The sequence below is a fragment of the Thalassophryne amazonica genome, chromosome 1 (genome assembly GCF_902500255.1).
Source record: "Thalassophryne amazonica chromosome 1, fThaAma1.1, whole genome shotgun sequence".
NCBI lineage: Eukaryota > Metazoa > Chordata > Actinopteri > Batrachoidiformes > Batrachoididae > Thalassophryne > Thalassophryne amazonica.
In genome coordinates, this window is record NC_047103.1 from 174,192,875 (window position 1) to 174,213,158 (window position 20,284).

Consider the following 20,284-nt stretch of genomic DNA (forward strand, 5'->3'; position numbering starts at 1 on the left):
CGGAAGCTACTCAGCTGCTATCAGAAGGAATAGTGTATGGGATGCTGTGGAAAAAAAAAACATTGACCATTGCATCAGGAAGGTGTCCCCACAACCGAAATATGGTTCAGGAGTTGCTGCTACAGGAGACAAACTGTGGCGAAGTAGGCGGGATCAAAGCGGGAATTGTCATGATCTGGAGCTGATTGAACTGTGTGGAGAGGTTTGTGATGTATGTGTCAAAGTGTTTGACCTGATCAGTGAGAGACTTGACTCTTTCCATGATGGTGTCTATGATTTTTGTGATGGACGACTGTGGACAAAGTGGTTCAGACAGAGGTTCGGTAGATTCCATTTTGATGGAGGATTTGGGCATTTGGAGAGTGTCAGCAAAATTTGTGCCAAAGCTGCTGCATGTGGCAGAACAGAAGCAACTGCATCTGGAAGTCTCACAGGGCCTGTTGAAATGCACAAACAGAGACCACAACCTCCTGACCACTGTCATCACAGGTGATGAGAAATGGCTTCATAGGTACAACTCGGAAACCAAGGCCCAATCTCAATTCACTTTTGTATACCTTTCCCTTCCCCTTGGCCGTACCCTTACCCCCATGCCTACCCCTTTAAAACAAGGGGTAAGGCGAAGGGGTATGCCTCTAGCCCTATGAATTGAGACACCCCTCCGCCTTAGGGGGAAAAAAAACTGCCCGTCTCAACCTGCTATCTTCACTGTTTGTCAACATGGAAAACAAAGTGAAACTTGTGCAGTAGCCTGTTTGCTCTTTTTATTTTCTCACCTTTCTGCGTAAATGCAAAGAAATAGAAGTCTCAGATTTCTTCAACGCATCGCAATCATGTCGGAGAATTTTGTGGTATTAATAATTAATTTAATTAATTTGTAATTTATAATAATAATAATAATTAATAGCATTAATCTAATTAATTAGTAATTAATCAATGTTAATAATACTAATAATAATTAATCATAGTAATAATTAATATTGTTAATTGATTAATCATTACCTGATTGATTAGTAATTAAAATAAATAAACACTTGAACTATATCAGTCTCTGTGGAATGACTGTATACATTATACAAGTTTCAGTTTTTGAATGGAACGATATTCTTCAGAACGACAATATACGCAAGATGCATCCAGCAGCATACACATTGCTGTCATAGGCAATTGTCTGTAAAGTTTTTTGGCAAGTTATAACTTTGTAAACAGCGTAATTTGTAATGAAAGCCGCTTTCATTTGTGCGGCTCTGGGTGCCATGTTTGTTTCTGCGGAGACAGTAGTAAGCTCCTCCTACCCCTCCAAACGGAGTGTCCATCCAGATTCACTCCGTTTGAAGGGGTTTGTAGCCCTCCACCTACCCCTCCGCCTCGCTCCAAAAAGAGAACTGAGATATGAGATACCCCTTTATCTCTCGTGCCCACGCAAAATGGAGGGGAAGGGGTAAGGGGAGGGGCCGAGGGGTAGAATTGAGATTCAGTCCAAATTTCAGTTATCGCAGTGGAAACATCCAGCATCACCTAAAAAAAAGCACAGCAGGTGCGAAGTAAGGTCAAATTCATGCTTGCTGTTTTCTTTAAATTTTGTGGGGTGGTGCATCATGACTACGCACCAGAAGGCCAACATATTAATAAGTATTATCGGTAGGCCCTACGTTGCCTTTGTGATGCTGTGCACCACAAATGACCTGATCTGTGGGTGGCAAAAGCTGGCCCCTCCATCATGACTAGAGTTGAGTATCGAGAACCGGTTCCTTTTCGGGTATCGTTAAGAAATGATTCGATCCACCGACATCAATAACCTTTTTGCTTAATGATTCTCTTATCGGTCCTTCAGAGTGGCTGTTGTTTTTTGGGGGGGTGTTTGTCAGGAAAATGATCATTTCTCTACATTGATTACAGACCTGCAGCGGGTCTGTAATCAACTTTTCTGCAGCGCGGCTTTGCTTTGAACCTTGAACCAATCGAAGCAGTTATTTGCAGATCGAAGCAGTGCTTCGATCTACTGATCCATTGTTTCATTGTTTTATTTCGATTTATCCAAATTTTTCCCCGCTAAAACCCTGAAGAGCATATGTCTGTGAGTAATATTTAATATTTTTTTATGTTAAACTGACCTGTTATGGTCTTCTGAAACAGTTGATAGATGTATTTTATAACTTAAAAACAGGACAGATGCTAACACGTTAGCATGTCTATGGCATTTTCAATGTTAAAGTTAGCATTAAGCTGTTCGCATCTCAGCACGTTTGTGTTGATTTGTTTTCTGTATAATTAATGGCTCAGCGTTCATTGTTGTAAAAGAGTCAAATTGTAATTTTTTAAAATTTACTCTTATTCATATATTAATAATAATAGCAACAACAATAATAGTCTACATAATAGTCAATAATAATAGACTAATAATGTTACAATACAATTTTAGAGAAAGAGACAAAAAGAACCTAATGAAACAAAACAACAGAAAAGATAAAACCATCATAAATAAATACATATAGAAATAAATAAGTGTTTCCTGTGAACACCTACTGACTCTTCCACCTCCACTTCATCCCTGTTTTATTTAAGTTTAATGACAATTTGTTTCAGTCAAACCATATTTTCAATTTGTTAATTTCTTCAGTGATTTCCTCCAGAACTATCTGCCAAACTAGAAAACTGCTGCATCCTTTATTTATATAGCGCAAAATCACAACAGTTGCCCCAAGGCGCTTTATATTGTAAGGCAAGGCCATACAATAATTACGTAAAAACCCCAACGGTCAAAACGACCCCCTGTGAGCAAGCACTTGGCGACAGTGGGAAGGAAAAACTCACTTTTAACAGGAAGAAACCTCCAGCAGAACCAGGCTCAGGGAGGGGCAGTCTTCTGCTGGGACTGGTTGGGGCTGAGGGAGAGAACCAGGAAAAAGACATGCTGTGGAGGGGAGCAGAGATCAATCACTAATGATTAAATGCAGAGTGGTGCATACAGAGCAAAAAGAGAAAGAGCAGAATACTACTGGAATGAATTTGAATAAGGAAAGTTGGGTTTTTTCTCACTAAATGGATGCTGCACTCACTGCAGTTTATTGTCTGGAATAGTCCCAGATTGCATTTCACAGCTTCTAGAATTCAAACAGTTTTGTGCAGGTGGTGTTGGGGGGTAATTTTGGGTTTCAGCTTTTTTTGTTTTTCACCACTTTCATCCCTGAATATGTCATTCGTGAGTCACTTTTGTGCAGATTAAAGTCACTAACTGGGATTCCTGTCTTGTTGGGAGAAAGAAACGAGAATCATCCTCCGTTCTGTTCACACAGCTCCAAACGCTGCGCGGCTCTCTGACAAGTCAAGTTAGAACGATAGAGTCCAGTCTGAATTAATAAATTCAAAGAGAAATGCCATTTAAATCAAATGACACCTCTTTCCAAACATTGTAATACAAACAAACTGCAATCAATCAAAATGTTTTTTCCTCCAAAAACGAGATGTCCTGCGCTGACGTGCAGCAGCTGGCTGAGCTCAGCTCAGAGGTACGGAGACACATTCATGCCAAAATGTCTGAAAGGAAATGCTTTTGACAAAAACAACAGATTTTATTTATTTTTATTTATGTCCAGAGATCAAGGATCCAGTGACCAATTTAAAATGTTGTTGACATAGAAAATCGGTAAAGCCTACTTTTAGTATACAGAAAGTTCACAAGGTGTATCGATAAGGGAATCGATAAGGAATCGGATCGATAAGCGGAATCGATAATGGCATCGATATCGATAAAATCTTATCAATACTCAACCCTAATCATGACAATTCACCCTCCTCCCAAACATAGCACTCCTCTCATTTATCAGGCTCCCTACTCCCGACATGACACCCTCTGATTTTTAGCTGTTCCCCAAGATCAAAATGACACTAAAAGGGACTCAATTTGCGTCGCGAGACAAAATCATGGGGAATGAGAGTGCCCAGTTTGACAAAAGCTGAAGGGCACAAACCATGTTGTTCTCTTCCAATATGAATATTGTCCATTTTTATTTGAAGTCAGCTATTATTCCTAAAATAAATGTATTTAATTGAATCTTGTTTAACTAAATATTGAATTGGTTTTGAAATGGAACACACATGATGTGCATGTATTTGTCTCTTAACCTGTTTATGTGTGCATGGGCACAGGGGGTGGAGCCTATGGCAGCAGAAATCTCATTGTCTAAGGAGGAGGAGGGAGCATGAAGAGGAGGCAGGGTTGAGCAGCGTAGAGAAAGAACACATAAAGGGGAGAGAGAGCAGCGGAGAGACCTAGACAAAGAAGAGAGAGACCGCAGACTGACTCTCCCTTTCTTTCTTCATGTGGGGGAGGAAAGGAGGATTAACCGGGTGATCTGCGACACGCGCTCACACACACACGCATAACACATGTACACACTCACTGCCACAGCACCAAACTGTGCATCTGGATCATCATCATCCTCAGCATCATCATCGTCATAGATACACCTGGCATAAGATGGAGACGTTTTTAACGCATGACTGTAAGCGATAGGTGGGGAGGCCTTCATCACCGACAGACCGTCTCTTACCGTGTGATGGCTCAGCACATGTGTGTGTGAGTGGGTGTGTTCAGTCTGCCGGATCATACTGTGTGCAATGGGGAATGCGGAGAGTATGGAGAGCCAGCTGGCAGTCATCCGATCCAGAGCAGCGCCGGTTCGACTTCCGATGCCTGATCCATCTGAGCTGGAGGAGAGGTTCTCCATTGCCCTGGTAACTACACACAAGACACAACTGCTCATACACAAACTACAACTGATTGCCAGCCATGTATAGAACGACTAAAGGTGCAATCTAGCAAAAAGCAGGTTTTCATTGTGATGTCCTCTTTTGAAAGAACAAAAATGTCAGGTTTTCCTTATTAAAAAGAAAAGCTGATCATAATTCTGTATGAAAGTTTGTTGGTTCGGTGTTACATACAGATCATGGCTATAGCACAGGCCTCAATATTAATCTGTAATAAATGGATTTGTCTCTAGTGGGGCAATTTATTCTCCAAACAATTAAGAACAAATATATGATGCATGTAAAACACAGTGCACATAAAAAATTGGCATAAATATCAAATGCAGTAACAAGATTCACAGTTAATTAATACACAAAAGAATCAATTAAAATTAAATAAGAAACATAAAAATACAAATCTTGCAGAACTGATGAGTTCAATTTAACAAGTTAACTCACTGTCTTAAGGTTTCATGTTTGATGTGTGCATGTCACTGGTTCATTTCCACAGAGCTGATTACTCTTTAGTTCAGATCATTGTTTTTTCCTCTTTACAGAAAAGCATGAAAAACTGGGTAGAAACTAAGAGCAGTTACTTTTGAAATATTGTTGATTAAACTCCTAAAAACCTTCTACACACAACTTCATTTTTCTTTCGAGCCTTTGTAATACACATCTTTAGTGTGATGGATGTAGTGGCTAGCAGTAGCAGCACATGATCCCAGACTGAAGCCGCTTTCTTTTAACAAAAACAACAACAAAAAAACTCCATATGTACACACACACATTACATATACATATATATCGTCAATCCTCTAAGTGCTGGATTCACCTTTGGTAATGATGTTGTCTGAGAGAAATCCTGTTTTTTTTAAAAACTGTGAAACAATAATTAGACAGATTTCAGACAGACATCATACCTGACCAGTTCTCACTGTGTTTTGTACAGTAATGCTACCTCTAACGTTAGTGACATGAAATTTGGGGTTCTACAGGGGTCCGTCTTAGGCACCCTGCTTTTCTCCCTTTATATAGAACCCCTTGGGCACATATTGCAGCGTTTTGGGATTACCTTTCACTGCTAAGGTTAGGGTAACCCTAACCCTAAATTATTGTTAAAAACAGAATTTGATAACCTGTTGATTAAGCAAGATGAACAGTTATTTTTCAAATCAAAACAAACATTCTACGAACATGGACAGAAAGCTGTAAAACTGTTAGCCCATCAAATCAGACAGTTCAATGCTGCAAAAACTATCCCCGAAATAAACATGCAGACAGGGGTAAAATCCACCAACCCTGATGACATTAATACTCAGTTCAAACAATTTTATCCTAATCTTTATAGTTCAGAAACAAACAGAGATTTGTCTTAAAACAACAACTTTCTAAACAGCTTGGCTATACCAGAAATTGCACCAGAGGACCAAGTGCATATGGACAGAGACATATCAACAGAGAGGGTGATAAAAGTGATAAAATCCATGCAGAGGAACAAAGGATCTCCAGCACAAATACCACACCCATCTCTGGATGGAGCCGCACCTTAAACAGAGAGAAAAAAACAGAATCAGGCATGAGAAAGACAAGATATACTGTATAATTTGTCAGCATTAAACAACAAGAAAAAAAAGCATTATTAAGGTGATCGCCGACCATGAGCCCTAAGCTTCACTAAAAGACCCAGAATTTAGGTAAAGTTCAGGCCGCGGCCTGCTCCATTTCCTAATAAAATGAATTAAAAGAGTAAAAAGAGTAGAACTATACAATGCCAGTATGCTAGCCATACGAAAGGGAAAATAAGTGCGTCTTAAGTCTGGACTTGAAAATCTCCACAGAATCTGACTGTTTTATTGATGTAGGGAGATCATTCCAAAGAACAGGGGCACGATAAGAGAAAGCTCTGTGACCCGCAGACTTCTTATTCACCCTAGGGACACAAAGTAGTCCTGCACCCTGAGAACACAGAGCCCGGGCCAGTACATAAGGTTTAATTAGATCAGCTAGGTGGGGAGGTGCCAGTCCATGAACAATTTTATAGACTAGTAGCAGAACCTTAAAATCTGATCTCACAGTGACAGGAAGCCAGTGAAGAGACACCAAAATGATTGCAATGTGGTCGAACTTTCTGCTTCCTGTCACAAGTCTGGCTGCAGCATTTTGAACCAATTGGACAGCCCTAATGCCGGACTGCAGTAAACCACAAAACAGAACATTGCAGTAGTCCAATCTAGAAGAGATAAACACATGGATCAGGGTCTCAGCATCAGCCATAGACAGGATGGGACAAATCTTCACTATATTTCACAGGTGGAAGAAAGGAATCCTCATAATCTTTCTAATGTGGAGGTCAAAGGACAATGTAGGATCAAAAATTACCAGAAGGTTCCTCACTTTGTCAGTGTGATGTATGACACATGAGTCTAGGCTAAGCGTTAACTGGTCAAATTGATGCCGATGTCTCACTGGACCAAGAACCATCATTTCAGTCTTATCAGAATTTAAAAAGTAGGGTGTTTCTAGACATCCAACTTCTCACTGAGGCAAGGCAATCTTCTAAGGATTTTTTGTGAATGAGATTACCAGCAGTTATTGGCATGTAATACTGAGTATCAACAACATAGCAAAATGCCACAATATGTGCCCAAGGGGTGCTATATAAATGGAGAAAAGCAGGGGGCCTAAGACGGACCCCTGTGGAACCCCAAATTTCAGGTCACTAAGGTTAGAGGTAGTATTACTGTACAAAACACAGTGAGAACGACTGGTCAAGTATGACGTCAACCATACAAGGGCACTCCCAGTAATCCCAAAATGGTTTTCCAGCCTATCAAGTAGAATATAATGATCCATGGTATCAAATGCAGCACTGAGATCTAACAGCACAAGAACCATAGTGATGTCAGGAATCCATTGCAAGCAGAAGATCATTCACCACTTTCATGAGAGCCGTCTCTGTGGAATGATATTTTCCAAAACCAGATGGCATGGCTGAAAAAGAGATTATTCTCAGTAAAATAGTCCACGAGCTGCCGTGACACCACTTTTTCCAGAATTTTAGAGCAAAATGATAGATTTGATATCAGCCAATAGTTTTTCAATACACTAGGGTCAAGATTAGATTTCTTAAGTAATGGTTTAATCACTGCAGATTTGATATATTTAGGAACAGAACCAGAAGTTAAAGAAAGATGAATAATTTCCAGCACAGTCGGCCCAAGAGTGGGCCACAGGTCCTTAAACAGTTTTGTTGGTATAGGATCAAATAAACAGGTTGTGCTTTTTGTTGACATTACGAGTTTTGTCAGCATGCCTAGTGAGACACTATCAAATTCTGTAAATCTAGGTAAAACCTCAGTAATGGCGCCCACCTCAATAGTAGGGTGTAGTGGCTGGGTTAAGGCATGCTGGGATATGTTTAACGCCCTACCACCCACCTCATTTTGGCATGTCAGTATCTCACAAATAAAAAGTGAAATATCCCATCAAAGGGAAATACAGGCTTAGAAGGGGTTTTAACCTAATGTCTTCTATTTTCTTCTCTAATGAATCCAGGAAATCTTGTGCTGTAAAAAGAGAGCAAACTACAGGTGGTTGTCCATGAATAAGTGTTGTCACTGTGTCGAACAAGAACTTTGAGTTATGCTTGTTTTTGTTGATCAAATCAGAGTAATATGTCCGCAAAGATAGCATCACGCCACGCAAGGTGGATTACTTCTAATTTTGAACTATGGCTGCTCCCTTGTTTTGCACTCAGGGTCGCCACAGCAAATCCAAGGTGGATCTGAATGTTGAATTGGCACAGGTTTTATGCCGGATGCCCTTCCTGATGTAACTCCACATTACATGGAGAAATGTGGCAGGGGTGGGATTTGAACCCGGAACCTTCTGCACTGAAACCAAGCACATTAACCACTTGGTCACCACCCCTGCCACCCCGCCTGTACACAGTGACAAAGTAATATGGCTGATATTTATTATTCAGACCTTGGCAATGCATGATATACTGAGCAGAGCGGAGAATCAGATGATCAAACGAGTTATATTTGTGACCCCCAACAGCTAATAAGCTAAACCTAGATTTACAAATAAGAGCAAAATCCCCGCCTTGCTTTGCATCACGAGGGACGTAACTAAATGTATATGCTGGTGGGCAGGCCTCATTTAAGGGGAGGACAGCTGTAGGTTTAAGCCAGGTTTCACATAAACCAATCATATCTAAGTGATGATCAATAATTAGATCATTAATCAACAATGATTTTGCAGATAGTGATCTTATGTTAATGAGACCCAGACTAAGGACCTCAGTGGGGTTGACAGTTGAACTGTTTGGGTTTAGGGGTGGTTCCAGAGTACAAAATATAAGATGCCTAGAAGTAGGTTTAGGTTTGAGACATTCCATGCGAGTTGTTGGTAGCAGACATGAAATCTTTGATATTGCTGGAACAACCATTGGGCCATCCTCAATTTCAACATCATCCAATGTAGTAATGGGTATTAAGTTGCAAAGCATATCCCTCTATGATTTTTATGGACACATCTACGGAAGCAGGCCACAGTCTCAACTTGTTGAATTTCCCTCAATGGCAGATAAACTGCACTATCACCACAGTGGATTTTCTGCACTAATTTCCCCGCTAAGCTAATGGATTCCACAGCCCCATTTGTCATAAGCCTGGCAGGGTCTCTAATCACCTGCACTGTGGCCTGCTGTAAATTCCTAATGTTACCCTCCCTGTGGAGCTCTATTTATCTTCGCAGACAAGATGGCCGCGCCTTCCCCAGTAGGGTGGAGGCCGTCTGACATCAGCAAGCCACGGCGGCCCAAGAAAGGACAGTTAACAATAAAGCTAAAACCCTGCTGTCTACAAAATTGCGCCAGCCACCTATATAACGATGTCAGCCTGCTAAACGTCTCATCAGTACCCCGGGAGGGGAGGGGACCAGAGAGTTTTAATCAATGCCAACACATCTTTCTGGCAAGGTCACAAGTCCTCTCTATGTCCATTTTTGTGACCTCTGAGTGCTTCATCCTGACATCATTGGTGCCGATGTGAATAACTATGTGACATTCATTCATTTCCTCTAGGCTGGACTATTGTAATTCATTATTATCAGGTTGTCCTAAAAGTTCCCTAAAAAGCCTTCAGTTAATTCAAAATGCTGCAGCTAGAGTACTGACGGGGACTAGAAGGAGAGAGCATATCTCACCCATATTGGCCTCTCTTCATTGGCTTCCTGTTAATTCTAGAATAGAATTTAAAATTCTTCTTCTTACTTATAAGGTTTTGAATAATCAGGTCCCATCTTATCTTAGGGACCTCGTAGTACCATATCACCCCAATAGAGTGCTTTGCTCTCAGACTGCAGGCTTACTTGTAGTTCCTAGGGTTTGTAAGAGTAGAATGGGAGGCAGAGCCTTCAGCTTTCAGGCTCCTCTCCTGTGGAACCAGCTCCCAATTCAGATCAGGGAGACAGACACCCCCTCTACTTTTAAGATTAGGCTTAAAACTTTCCTTTTTGCTAAAGCTTATAGTTAGGGCCGGATCAGGTGACCCTGAACCATCCCTTAGTTATGCTGCTATGGACGTAGACTGCTGGGGGGTTCCCATGATGCACTGTTTCTTTCTCTTTTTGCTCTGTATGCACCACTCTGCATTTAATCATTAGTGATCGATCTCTGCTCCCCTCCACAGCATGTCTTTTTCCTGGTTCTCTCCCTCAGCCCCAACCAGTCCCAGCAGAAGACTGCCCCTCCCTGAGCCTGGTTCTGCTGGAGGTTTCTTCCTGTTAAAAGGGAGTTTTTCCTTCCCACTGTAGCCAAGTGCTTGCTCACAGGGGGTCGTTTTGACCGTTGGGGTTTTACATAATTATTGTATGGCCTTGCCTTACAATATAAAGCGCCTTGGGGCAACTGTTTGTTGTGATTTGGCGCTATATAAAAAAATTGATTGATTGATTGATTGACTTTATATAACGGCTGAGTGGATCCTTGTCATTTGATTGGTGATTTGTATGTCACATGGCATGGATTAATTCATCCCATTTGTGTTGCATTGCATTTAGAGTGCAGCTTGGTTCCATTTTGAGTGCAAATTTGGTTCCATAGGTTTGGTATCATTGCACTCTGCACACACATGCACGCGTGCACGTCTTGTTTCACATGCACTCATGTGTCTCGAGCACGCACATGTACATGCACACTTGTTCGTACACGCCCTTGTGCACGCGTGCACAACGTGTGCCAACACGTGCTCGTGCACGCCCACCCACGTATGCACGTGCGCACACACACACACACAAAACAAATCCACTGTGCTGTCTGGAGGCTGTTGGCAGGAAGTTTGGAATGAAAAGCAGGACTCATTTCTGACGTTATTTTTTTTTCACTGCACTGAGCACGTACACACTCTTTTTTTTGGTAGTATGCACACACAAGCGCAGACACAGTTGCATGTGTACGTGCATGGGGGAAAACGACACGATGATTTGATTGAGCTAACTGACGCTGCTAAGTCTTGTAACACACACAAACACACCTGGAGACAGGAGTGGAAGTCACTCGTGGGCTCAGAGAATTCACATCAGGCAATTCAAAGGGGAGAACCCATTCACAGTTCACAGTGGCGAGTGTGATCAGGGCACCACAACCGGGCACCAAGCCCTATGTGCTTCCTCCGCCTAGCTGCAGTCCGAAAGCCATCCTCCACAGCCAGCGTTTCTAGGCTGATGCTAATGGGCATGCTAGCCGGCTCAACACTAACCTCATTTGGAGTGCCCTTAACATCTAACTCCACTGAGCTAAGAAGCTGTTCTAACTTACGGACACGGCTCTCTAAGAGAGCCACCATATCTTCCAACATCACGCAGGATTTTCGGAGGATGTAAAGTAGTGTACTTTGTGCACTAGGAAATTCAAGAGTATAGAGGGTTTTCAATCACATGACCCATTTGCTCTCTTCTCCATCATGGATTACTGCGCGGCTTGCGCGTGATAGAAAATAGAAAGAATGAAAGCTTATTACAAGGCTTTAAACCATCGAGATAAAGCTGTTTATTGTGATGAATATGTAGCAGTTTGTTCAGTGGATCTGTATGTTATACCGGATAGTGAATTTAATGACGATGTAACGAAGTGGCTGGCAGTTTCACAGCGTAAGCTTAATATGGCCAGAACCAAGCAGATTACCCATAAATCCACCTGAGGAAAAGCTCAGAGGAAGCAGCTTGCACTCCAACTACCGTCGGTGTGAAGAAGCATCACCGTTACAGGCCCGGCACGTGATGCTGAGAGAGATCCGCCCCTACCAGAAATTCATTGAGCTGCTGATCCGCAAGCTGCCAACCAGGTCAGTCTCTCTGGCCTCCTGCAGAACATCACAGTGGGGCTCTGAAAGCGGAGGTCAGTCTTGACGTTCTGAGCAATTCCTCTCACCAGGTGCTGGAAGGGCAGCTTGTGGGTCAGCAACTCAGTGGATTTCTGGTAGCGGCAGATCTCTCTTAGCGCCATGGTGCTGGGTGTGTAATGGTGAGGCTTCTTCACAATGACGGTAGCCGGAGCGCTCTTCCAGATGGCTTTGGATTTGAATTTACGGGTGGTCTGCTTGGTTCTGTCCATATTAAAGCTTCCTTCAGATCTGCTGAGCCAGGTCTCTCTGCGTTGCTTAGAAAGCTCATAACACTCCACTGCTTGATGCATAATAACTGCTGGCAGCCTGTAAAATGAGCGACCTGCCTCATTTTTATCACCTCTGTTTGAACAACCGATGACAGCACAAAAGTTGACCATTGTTGAAGCTTCTGCAATTGTTCGCCAAATGCACATAACGTATCACAGCGGCCACCGTGTCGTAATCCAGAAAGGCCTTGTGTGGTATAATTCCAGGTAAAACCAGTTACAAGATTTATCCTACAGGACTGGTTTGATTTTTTGAGGTGGGAATTTTGGAGCCACACTGATTTATATGTATAAAATCAACGAAAGAAACTCTGAAAACTACATTACTCAGAATTCTTGGGGTGGAGCTTTTTAAACCTTTAAAAGAGCTTGCGCATGGGAAATCTCTCTCTTTTCGCTCTTCTCTCTTTTCTCTTCGCCTTCTTGCCATGCACTTCTTAATTTACTACCTTTCTGTTTGAAGCCACGTGTTGCTTAAAACTTAATTCTTGTTTGGGCGCGCCAACAAGAAATTACTTCTTTTTTTTTGACAGATAACTTTTGCTCAACCTTTGTCAAGTTAAACATGCAGGCGCATTTAACTTCCTTTTTCGATTTTTCATATGAAAACCTTTTTCTTCTTCAAATCCAAATTCCTCTCGTGAACATTTTTATCCTAAAGTCAGCTATTTTTGTATTGAGTTTTGATTTGACCCAACTTCCAAAAGTACGACGACGAAAGACGAATTTTTGATTTTTCATAGAGAATAAAGATGCTCAAACCTTTATTCTGATGGTCCAGACTACGGAGCGCTGCAGAGATAAAAAATCCAGGTCAGCTAAGCCGCCCAGAGAGTGAACTGCCGTCGCAAGTCACAGCAATTACACGGAAAGCATCCCCAGTAACCAGCGAAACCTGGCGGGTGACTGGCAGAGTTCCTTTGCCAGGGTACCGGAGACAGCTGTGCAGATGGACGGGTCCTCGACTGAAAAACCAGACGGCTTCCAGCATTGGACCTCACAGAGACCAGCAGCACTGCCTCCAGAGTAAGACCGGAGCCTGCCAGATAAACAGAGTGGCTTTATTTAACTCTATCCAACATCATTAATCTTCTCTCAAGTTAATAAATACTAAAGTAAATGACCTGCTAAATTAGGACGAATTTAACTCCTAAAACTCCCGCTACAAAACCAAATTATCTGAACGTCATATAATCATTGCTCATTGAATGTCATTATCATTAAATTGCTCACTGTGATATTTCCTGTTATTTAACTCCTGCCAGAGTTAAATAAATATCTTAAGTGTGTGAAGTTGTCTGTGATTTTTGTATGGTTTTACAGAGGGTGTCGGATCTGACATGCAGAGCTTACTCCTAAAATTTTGAGATAATTTTAATATTTCCTATCGACTTACCCTAAAATCAATGATATTACAACCTTGTTATAATAACATTCAGGCAGTGATAGGTGGTGCCCTTTTCCGAGGTAAAATTATCCACAAGTGATAATTTCAAATATCCTAAAACACATTATATTCTTCCTGTTTCTCCTACAACTTGTAGGAAAAAACCCCTCCTATGAGTAAACCACTCCTAAGATTAACACAAGAGTAAAGTACTAAGCTAAAATTCATAACAGTTACACGAAAGAACTAAAAGAAGTATTAAAGAAACGGGGGAGGTCGACTAGCTAACGCAAGCTAACCGCTAGTGAAAATGCTAGCCACTCCTAAGATTTACACAGGAGTAGAATAATCAATCAATCAATCAATCAATTTTTTTATATAGCGCCAAATCACAACAAACAGTTGCCCCAAGGCGCTTTATATTGTAAGGCAAGGCCATACAATAATTATGTAAAACCCCAACGGTCAAAACGACCCCCTGTGAGCAAGCACTTGGCTACAGTGGGAAGGAAAAACTCCGTTTTAACAGGAAGAAACCTCCAGCAGAACCAGGCTCAGGGAGGGGCAGTCTTCTGCTGGGACTGGTTGGGGCTGAGGGAGAGAACCAGGAAAAAGACATGCTGTGGAGGGGAGCAGAGATCGATCACTAATGATTAAATGCAGAGTGGTGCATACAGAGCAAAAAGAGAAAGAAACAGTGCATCATGGGAACCCCCCAGCAGTCTACGTCTATAGCAGCATAACTAAGGGATGGTTCAGGGTCACCTGATCCAGCCCTAACTATAAGCTTTAGCAAAAAGGAAAGTTTTAAGCCTAATCTTAAAAGTAGAGAGGGTGTCTGTCTCCCTGATCTGAATTGGGAGTTGGTTCCACAGGAGAGGAGCCTGAAAGCTGAAGGCTCTGCCTCCCATTCTACTCTTACAAACCCTAGGAACTACAAGTAAACCTGCAGTCTGAGAGCGAAGCGCTCTATTGGGGTGATATGGTACTACGAGGTCCCTAAGATAAGATGGGACCTGATTATTCAAAACCTTATAAGTAAGAAGAAGAATTTTAAATTCTATTCTAGAATTAACAGGAAGCCAATGAAGAGAGGCCAATATGGGTGAGATATGCTCTCTCCTTCTAGTCCCCGTCAGTACTCTAGCTGCAGCATTTGAATTAACTGAAGGCTTTTAGGGAACTTTTAGGACAACCTGATAATAATGAATTACAATAGTCCAGCCTAGAGGAAATAAATGCATGAATTAGTTTTTCAGCATCACTCTGAGACAAGACCTTTCTGATTTAGAGATATTGCGTAAATGCAAAAAAGCAGTCCTACATATTTGTTTAATATGCGCTTTGAATGACATATCCTGATCAAAAATGACTCCAAGATTTCTCACAGTATTACTAGAGGTCAGGGTAATGCCATCCAGAGTAAGGATCTGGTTAGACACCATGTTTCTAAGATTTGTGGGCCAAGTACAATAACTTCAGTTTTATCTGAGCTTAAAAGCAGGAAATTAGAGGTCATCCATGTCTTTATGTCTGTAAGACAATCCTGCAGTTTAGCTAATTGGTGTGTGTCCTCTGGCTTCATGGATAGATAAAGCTGGGTATCATCTGCGTAACAATGAAAATTTAAGCAATACCGTCTAATAATACTGCCTAAGGGAAGCATGTATAAAGTGAATAAAATTGGTCCTAGCACAGAACCTCGTGGAACTCCATAATTAACTTTAGTCTGTGAAGAAGATTCCCATTTACATCAACAAATTGTAATCTATTAGACAAATATGATTCAAACCACCGCAGCGCAGTGCCTTTAATACCTATGGCATGCTCTAATCTCTGTAATAAAATTTTATGGTCAACAGTATCAAAAGCAGCACTGAGGTCTAACAGAACAAGCACAGAGATGAGTCCACTGTCCGAGGCCATAAGAAGATCATTTGTACCTTCACTAATGCTGTTTCTGTACTATGATGAATTCTAAAACCTGACTGAAACTCTTCAAATAGACCATTCCTCTGCAGATGATCAGTTAGCTGTTTTACAACTACCCTTTCAAGATTTTTGAGAGAAAAGGAAGGTTGGAGATTGGCCTATAATTAGCTAAGATAGCTGGGTCAAGTGATGGCTTTTTAAGTAATGGTTTAATTACTGCCACCTTAAAAGCCTGTGGTACATAGCCAACTAACAAAGATAGATTGATCATATTTAAGATCGAAGCATTAAATAATGGTAGGGCTTCCTTGAGCAGCCTGGTAGGAATGGGGTCTAATAAACATGTTGATGGTTGGATGAAGTAACTAATGAAAATAACTCAGACAGAACAATCGGAGAGAAAGAGTCTAACCAATACCGGCATCACTGAAAGCAGCCAAAGATAACGATACGTCTTTGTGATGGTTATGAGTAATTTTTTCTCTAATAGTTAAAATTTTGTTAGCAAGAAAGTCATGAAGTCATTACTAGTTAAAGTTAATGGAATACTCAGCTCAATAGAGCTCTGACTCTTTGTCAGCCTGGCTACAGTGCTGAAAAGAAACCTGGGGTTGTTCTTATTTTCTTCAATTAGTGATGAGTAGAAAGATGTCCTAGCTTTACGGAGGGCTTTTTTATAGAGCAACAGACTCTTTTTCCAGGCTAAGTGAAGATCTTCTAAATTAGTGAGACGCCATTTCCTCTCCAACTTACGGGTTATCTGCTTTAAGCTACGAGTTTGTGAGTTATACCACGGAGGTCAGACACTTCTGATTTAAAGCTCTCTTTTTCAGAGGAGCTACAGCATCCAAAGTTGTCTTCAATGAGGATGTAAAACTATTGACGAGATACTCTATCTCCCTTACAGAGTTTAGGTAGCTACTCTGCACTGTGTTGGTATATGGCATTAGAGAACATAAAGAAGGAATCATATCCTTAAACCTAGTTACAGCGCTTTCTGAAAGACTTCTAGTGTAATGAAACTTATTCCCCACTGCTGGGTAGTCCATCAGAGTAAATGTAAATGTTATTAAGAAATGATCAGACAGAAGGAGTTTTCAGGGAATACTGTTAAGTCTTCTATTTCCATACCATAAGTCAGAACAAGATCTAAGATATGATTAAAGTGGTGGGTGGACTCATTTACTTTTTGAGCAAAGCCAATAGAGTCTAATAATAGATTAAATGCAGTGTTGAGGCTGTCATTCTCAGCATCTGTGTGGATGTTAAAATTGCCCACTATAATTATCTTATCTGAGCTAAGCACTAAGTCAGACAAAAGGTCTGAAATTCACAGAGAAACTCACAGTAACGACCAGGTGGACGATAGATAATAACAAATAAACTGGTTTTTGGGACTTCCAATTTGGATGGACAAGACTAAGAGACAAGCTTTCAAATGAATTAAAGCTCTGTCTGGGTTTTTGATTAATTAATAAGCTGGAATGGAAGATTGCTGCTAATCCTCCGCCCCGGCCCGTGCTACGAGCATTCTGACAGTTAGTGTGACTCGGGGGTGTTGACTCATTTAAACTAACATATTCATCCTGCTGTAACCAGGTTTCTGTAAGGCAGAATAAATCAATATGTTGATCAATTATTATATCATTTACTAACAGGGACTTAGAAGAGAGAGACCTAATGTTTAACAGACCACATTTAACTGTTTTAGTCTGTGGTGCAGTTGAAGGTGCTATATTATTTTTTCTTTTTGAATTTTTATGCTTAAATAGATTTTTGCTGGTTATTGGTAGTCTGGGAGCAGGCACCGTCTCTACGGGGATGGGGTAATGAGGGGATGGCAGGGGGAGAGAAGCTGCAGAGAGGTGTGTAAGACTACAACTCTGCTTCCTGGTCCCAACCCTGGATAGTCACGGTTTGGAGGATTTAAGAAAACTGGCCAGATTTCTAGAAATGAGAGCTGCTCCATCCAAAGTGGGATGGATGCCGTCTCTCCTAACAAGACCAGGTTTCCCCAGAAGCTTTGCCAATTATCTATGAAGCCCACCTCATTTTTTGGACACCACTCAGACAGCCAGCAATTCAAGGAGAACATGCGGCTAAGCATGTCACTCCCGGTCCGATTGGGGAGGGGCCCAGAGAAAACTACAGAGTCCGACATTGTTTTTGCAAAGTTACACACCGATTTAATGTTAATTTTAGTGACCTCCGATTGGCGTAACCGGGTGTCATTACTGCCGACGTGAATTACCTAATGACCTAATGACCTAAAATTCACAGCAGTTACACTAAAAACTAACAGAAGTATTAAACAGGCAAAAAAAAAAAAAAAAAAACAGTTATAAAAGTAACGGCGGGGGGTCGACCCAGTTAGCGAAAGCTAACCGCTAGTGAACGCTAACTGCTAGCGAATGTAGCGGCCTCTCTGTGGGTTCTTGACAGGCATGAAATATTAAAAAGGAGATGGGACGACTGTGGACCGTTCGAGCACAGCAACAGCTTGGCTCCTTTTACCGTACGTTTCCGTACGCACACACATACACACAACTGGGAGCCCGTCGCTCCTCACCTCCCGTCTACGGTAACACAACAGTGCCAAAATTAACCCTGTGCAGCCTCACAGTAAATAAGGAAATAAATAAAGATAAAGCAAAGACATCAGAAAGTCTGTTACAACATCCCCCCCTCAAAATGAAACGTCCTCGTTTCTAGTGCCACCATAAACAAAGCACATATACCATAACAAACAACAACAAAAAAGCAGTATAACAGACTCCTGAATAGTCGGATGTAATTAGCATCCACCAAACACTGTAAAATCATAACAAACACGTTGCACTGAACTCAGAAACTTAATGAAGTTTTTGAAGTGCACTGGAGGTCGCACCACTCTCCCTCCACGAGATTGAGAGGGCATCGATGCCCTCGAATCCCCCCAGAGTTCATAATCTCCACTCGCAGCCTGAGGCTGACCCTTCACATCCGGGGCCTGGGCGGCTGGCCGGATGGGACTGCAAGCAAGAGGAGCAGCAGGAGGCGTATGCATTGGCAATAGCAGAGTGTACAGTTTGAGTCTGTCATGGTGAACAACCTGGGCTCATTCCATCGAGTCCAGAGGGTTAACAATGTGGTATGTCAGGGCATCTTCCCCACCTGAAGCCAACACCTGAGCGATCTGATAGGGGCCTTTCGAGTGTGGCGCCAAGTTGGTGTGGTTTTCAGTGTGATTATTCAGCCACTGAATAATAATAATCAGTACTGTCTGATTTGGCAGGGCGCACAGATTAACAAATTTGGAGAAGTAATCCTCCACCACTAGAACGTATCTGTTCCCCCCGGAGGTCAAAGGCAACTCCAAAATGTCCACCGCCACCCTCTGTAGTGGACGGGCCACCTGAGACCCCCCTAGGTGCTCTCGGTCTGGGAACAGGGCACCGGTGGGTCTGGCAGGCCTCACACTACTCGCACCAGCATTTAATGTCTCTCAACATGATGGGCCAATAGTAAGACCGTCTCGCCTTCTCCCACACTCACTCCATTGAGAAGTATGCCGCAGTAGGCTCCCCATGTAACTGTTGCAGGAGCTCAGGCACCATGGACGAGGGGACCACTACCTGAATTTGGTCCTCCCCAGATGCTGTCGGCCGCACAGTCCGACACAACAGTCCACCTACCATCGATAGACGGCTGAACTCTGGCAGCTGAACTTTGGCAGATAACCCCCTGAGCAGCCGACGAGGCAGTCTTGCCGCGTTCCATTCCAACAACCCCACCATTATGCTAATATCTGGGTCATCCTGTTGCCGGGCCCGCAGCTCAGAGTCACTCCCCGAAAGGGAGCAGGCAGCCTCCGGACCTGAATGGGACACCGCGGGAGGTGAGGAGCAGCCTGACTCTCCCACGGAGGTGACCGTGAGCTCCCCAGCCGACCTATCTGGGTCCCCTCGGGGGAAGAAGCCGGTCGGTGTGACAGTACATCCGTGTTGTTGTTCTGGGCCCCAGCCTTGTGAATCATGACCAACTTAAACGGGTCCAGTTCCAAAATCCACCTACTTCTTTGACTCGTAGGGTCATTGTCCATAGCCATGTTCCTGATGCCCAACAGCAGATGATGGTCAGTTATGCTAGAGAAAGTGGACAGTCCCACATAGTGTTTGAACTTATGCACGGCCCACACGACCGCCCACAGTTCTCTATCAAAAGTGGACCACCTCTTCTGCGTTTTTGTGAGAGCCTGAGTGGCATATGCCACTAACCTCTCGACCCCCCCCCCCCCCCCCCATCCTCTGCCAACACCGCACCCACTGCCTCATTGGAGGCATCAGTGTAAACTTTAAAGGGGAGTGCAAAAATTTGGCAGTGTTACCACAGGAGAGGAGGTAAGGACCCCCTTAAGATAGGAAAAGACCTCCTCACACTCTGCTGTTCAGTGGAGTCACATGTTTTGAGAAGGCCTTCACAAACCTCCTGTAATACGAACATAGGCCCACAAATGCTCTCACCTCCACCGAGGTACGTGGAGTGGGCCAGGCCCTCAC

At 42.5% G+C, this 20,284-nt stretch overlaps 1 protein-coding gene across 1 annotated transcript in view; it reads left to right on the plus strand.

Moving 5' to 3' along the window:
• Window positions 1-4,180: 4,180 nt before the first annotated feature.
• Window positions 4,181-20,284, plus strand: part of fmnl2b (formin-like 2b) — a 360,828-nt gene continuing 344,724 nt past the window's right edge. Inside the window, exon 1 of the mRNA XM_034179825.1 lies at window positions 4,181-4,737. Coding sequence (XP_034035716.1) covers window positions 4,621-4,737 — 117 coding nt within the window. The 5' untranslated portion in view covers window positions 4,181-4,620. The remainder of the gene's footprint in view (window positions 4,738-20,284) is intronic.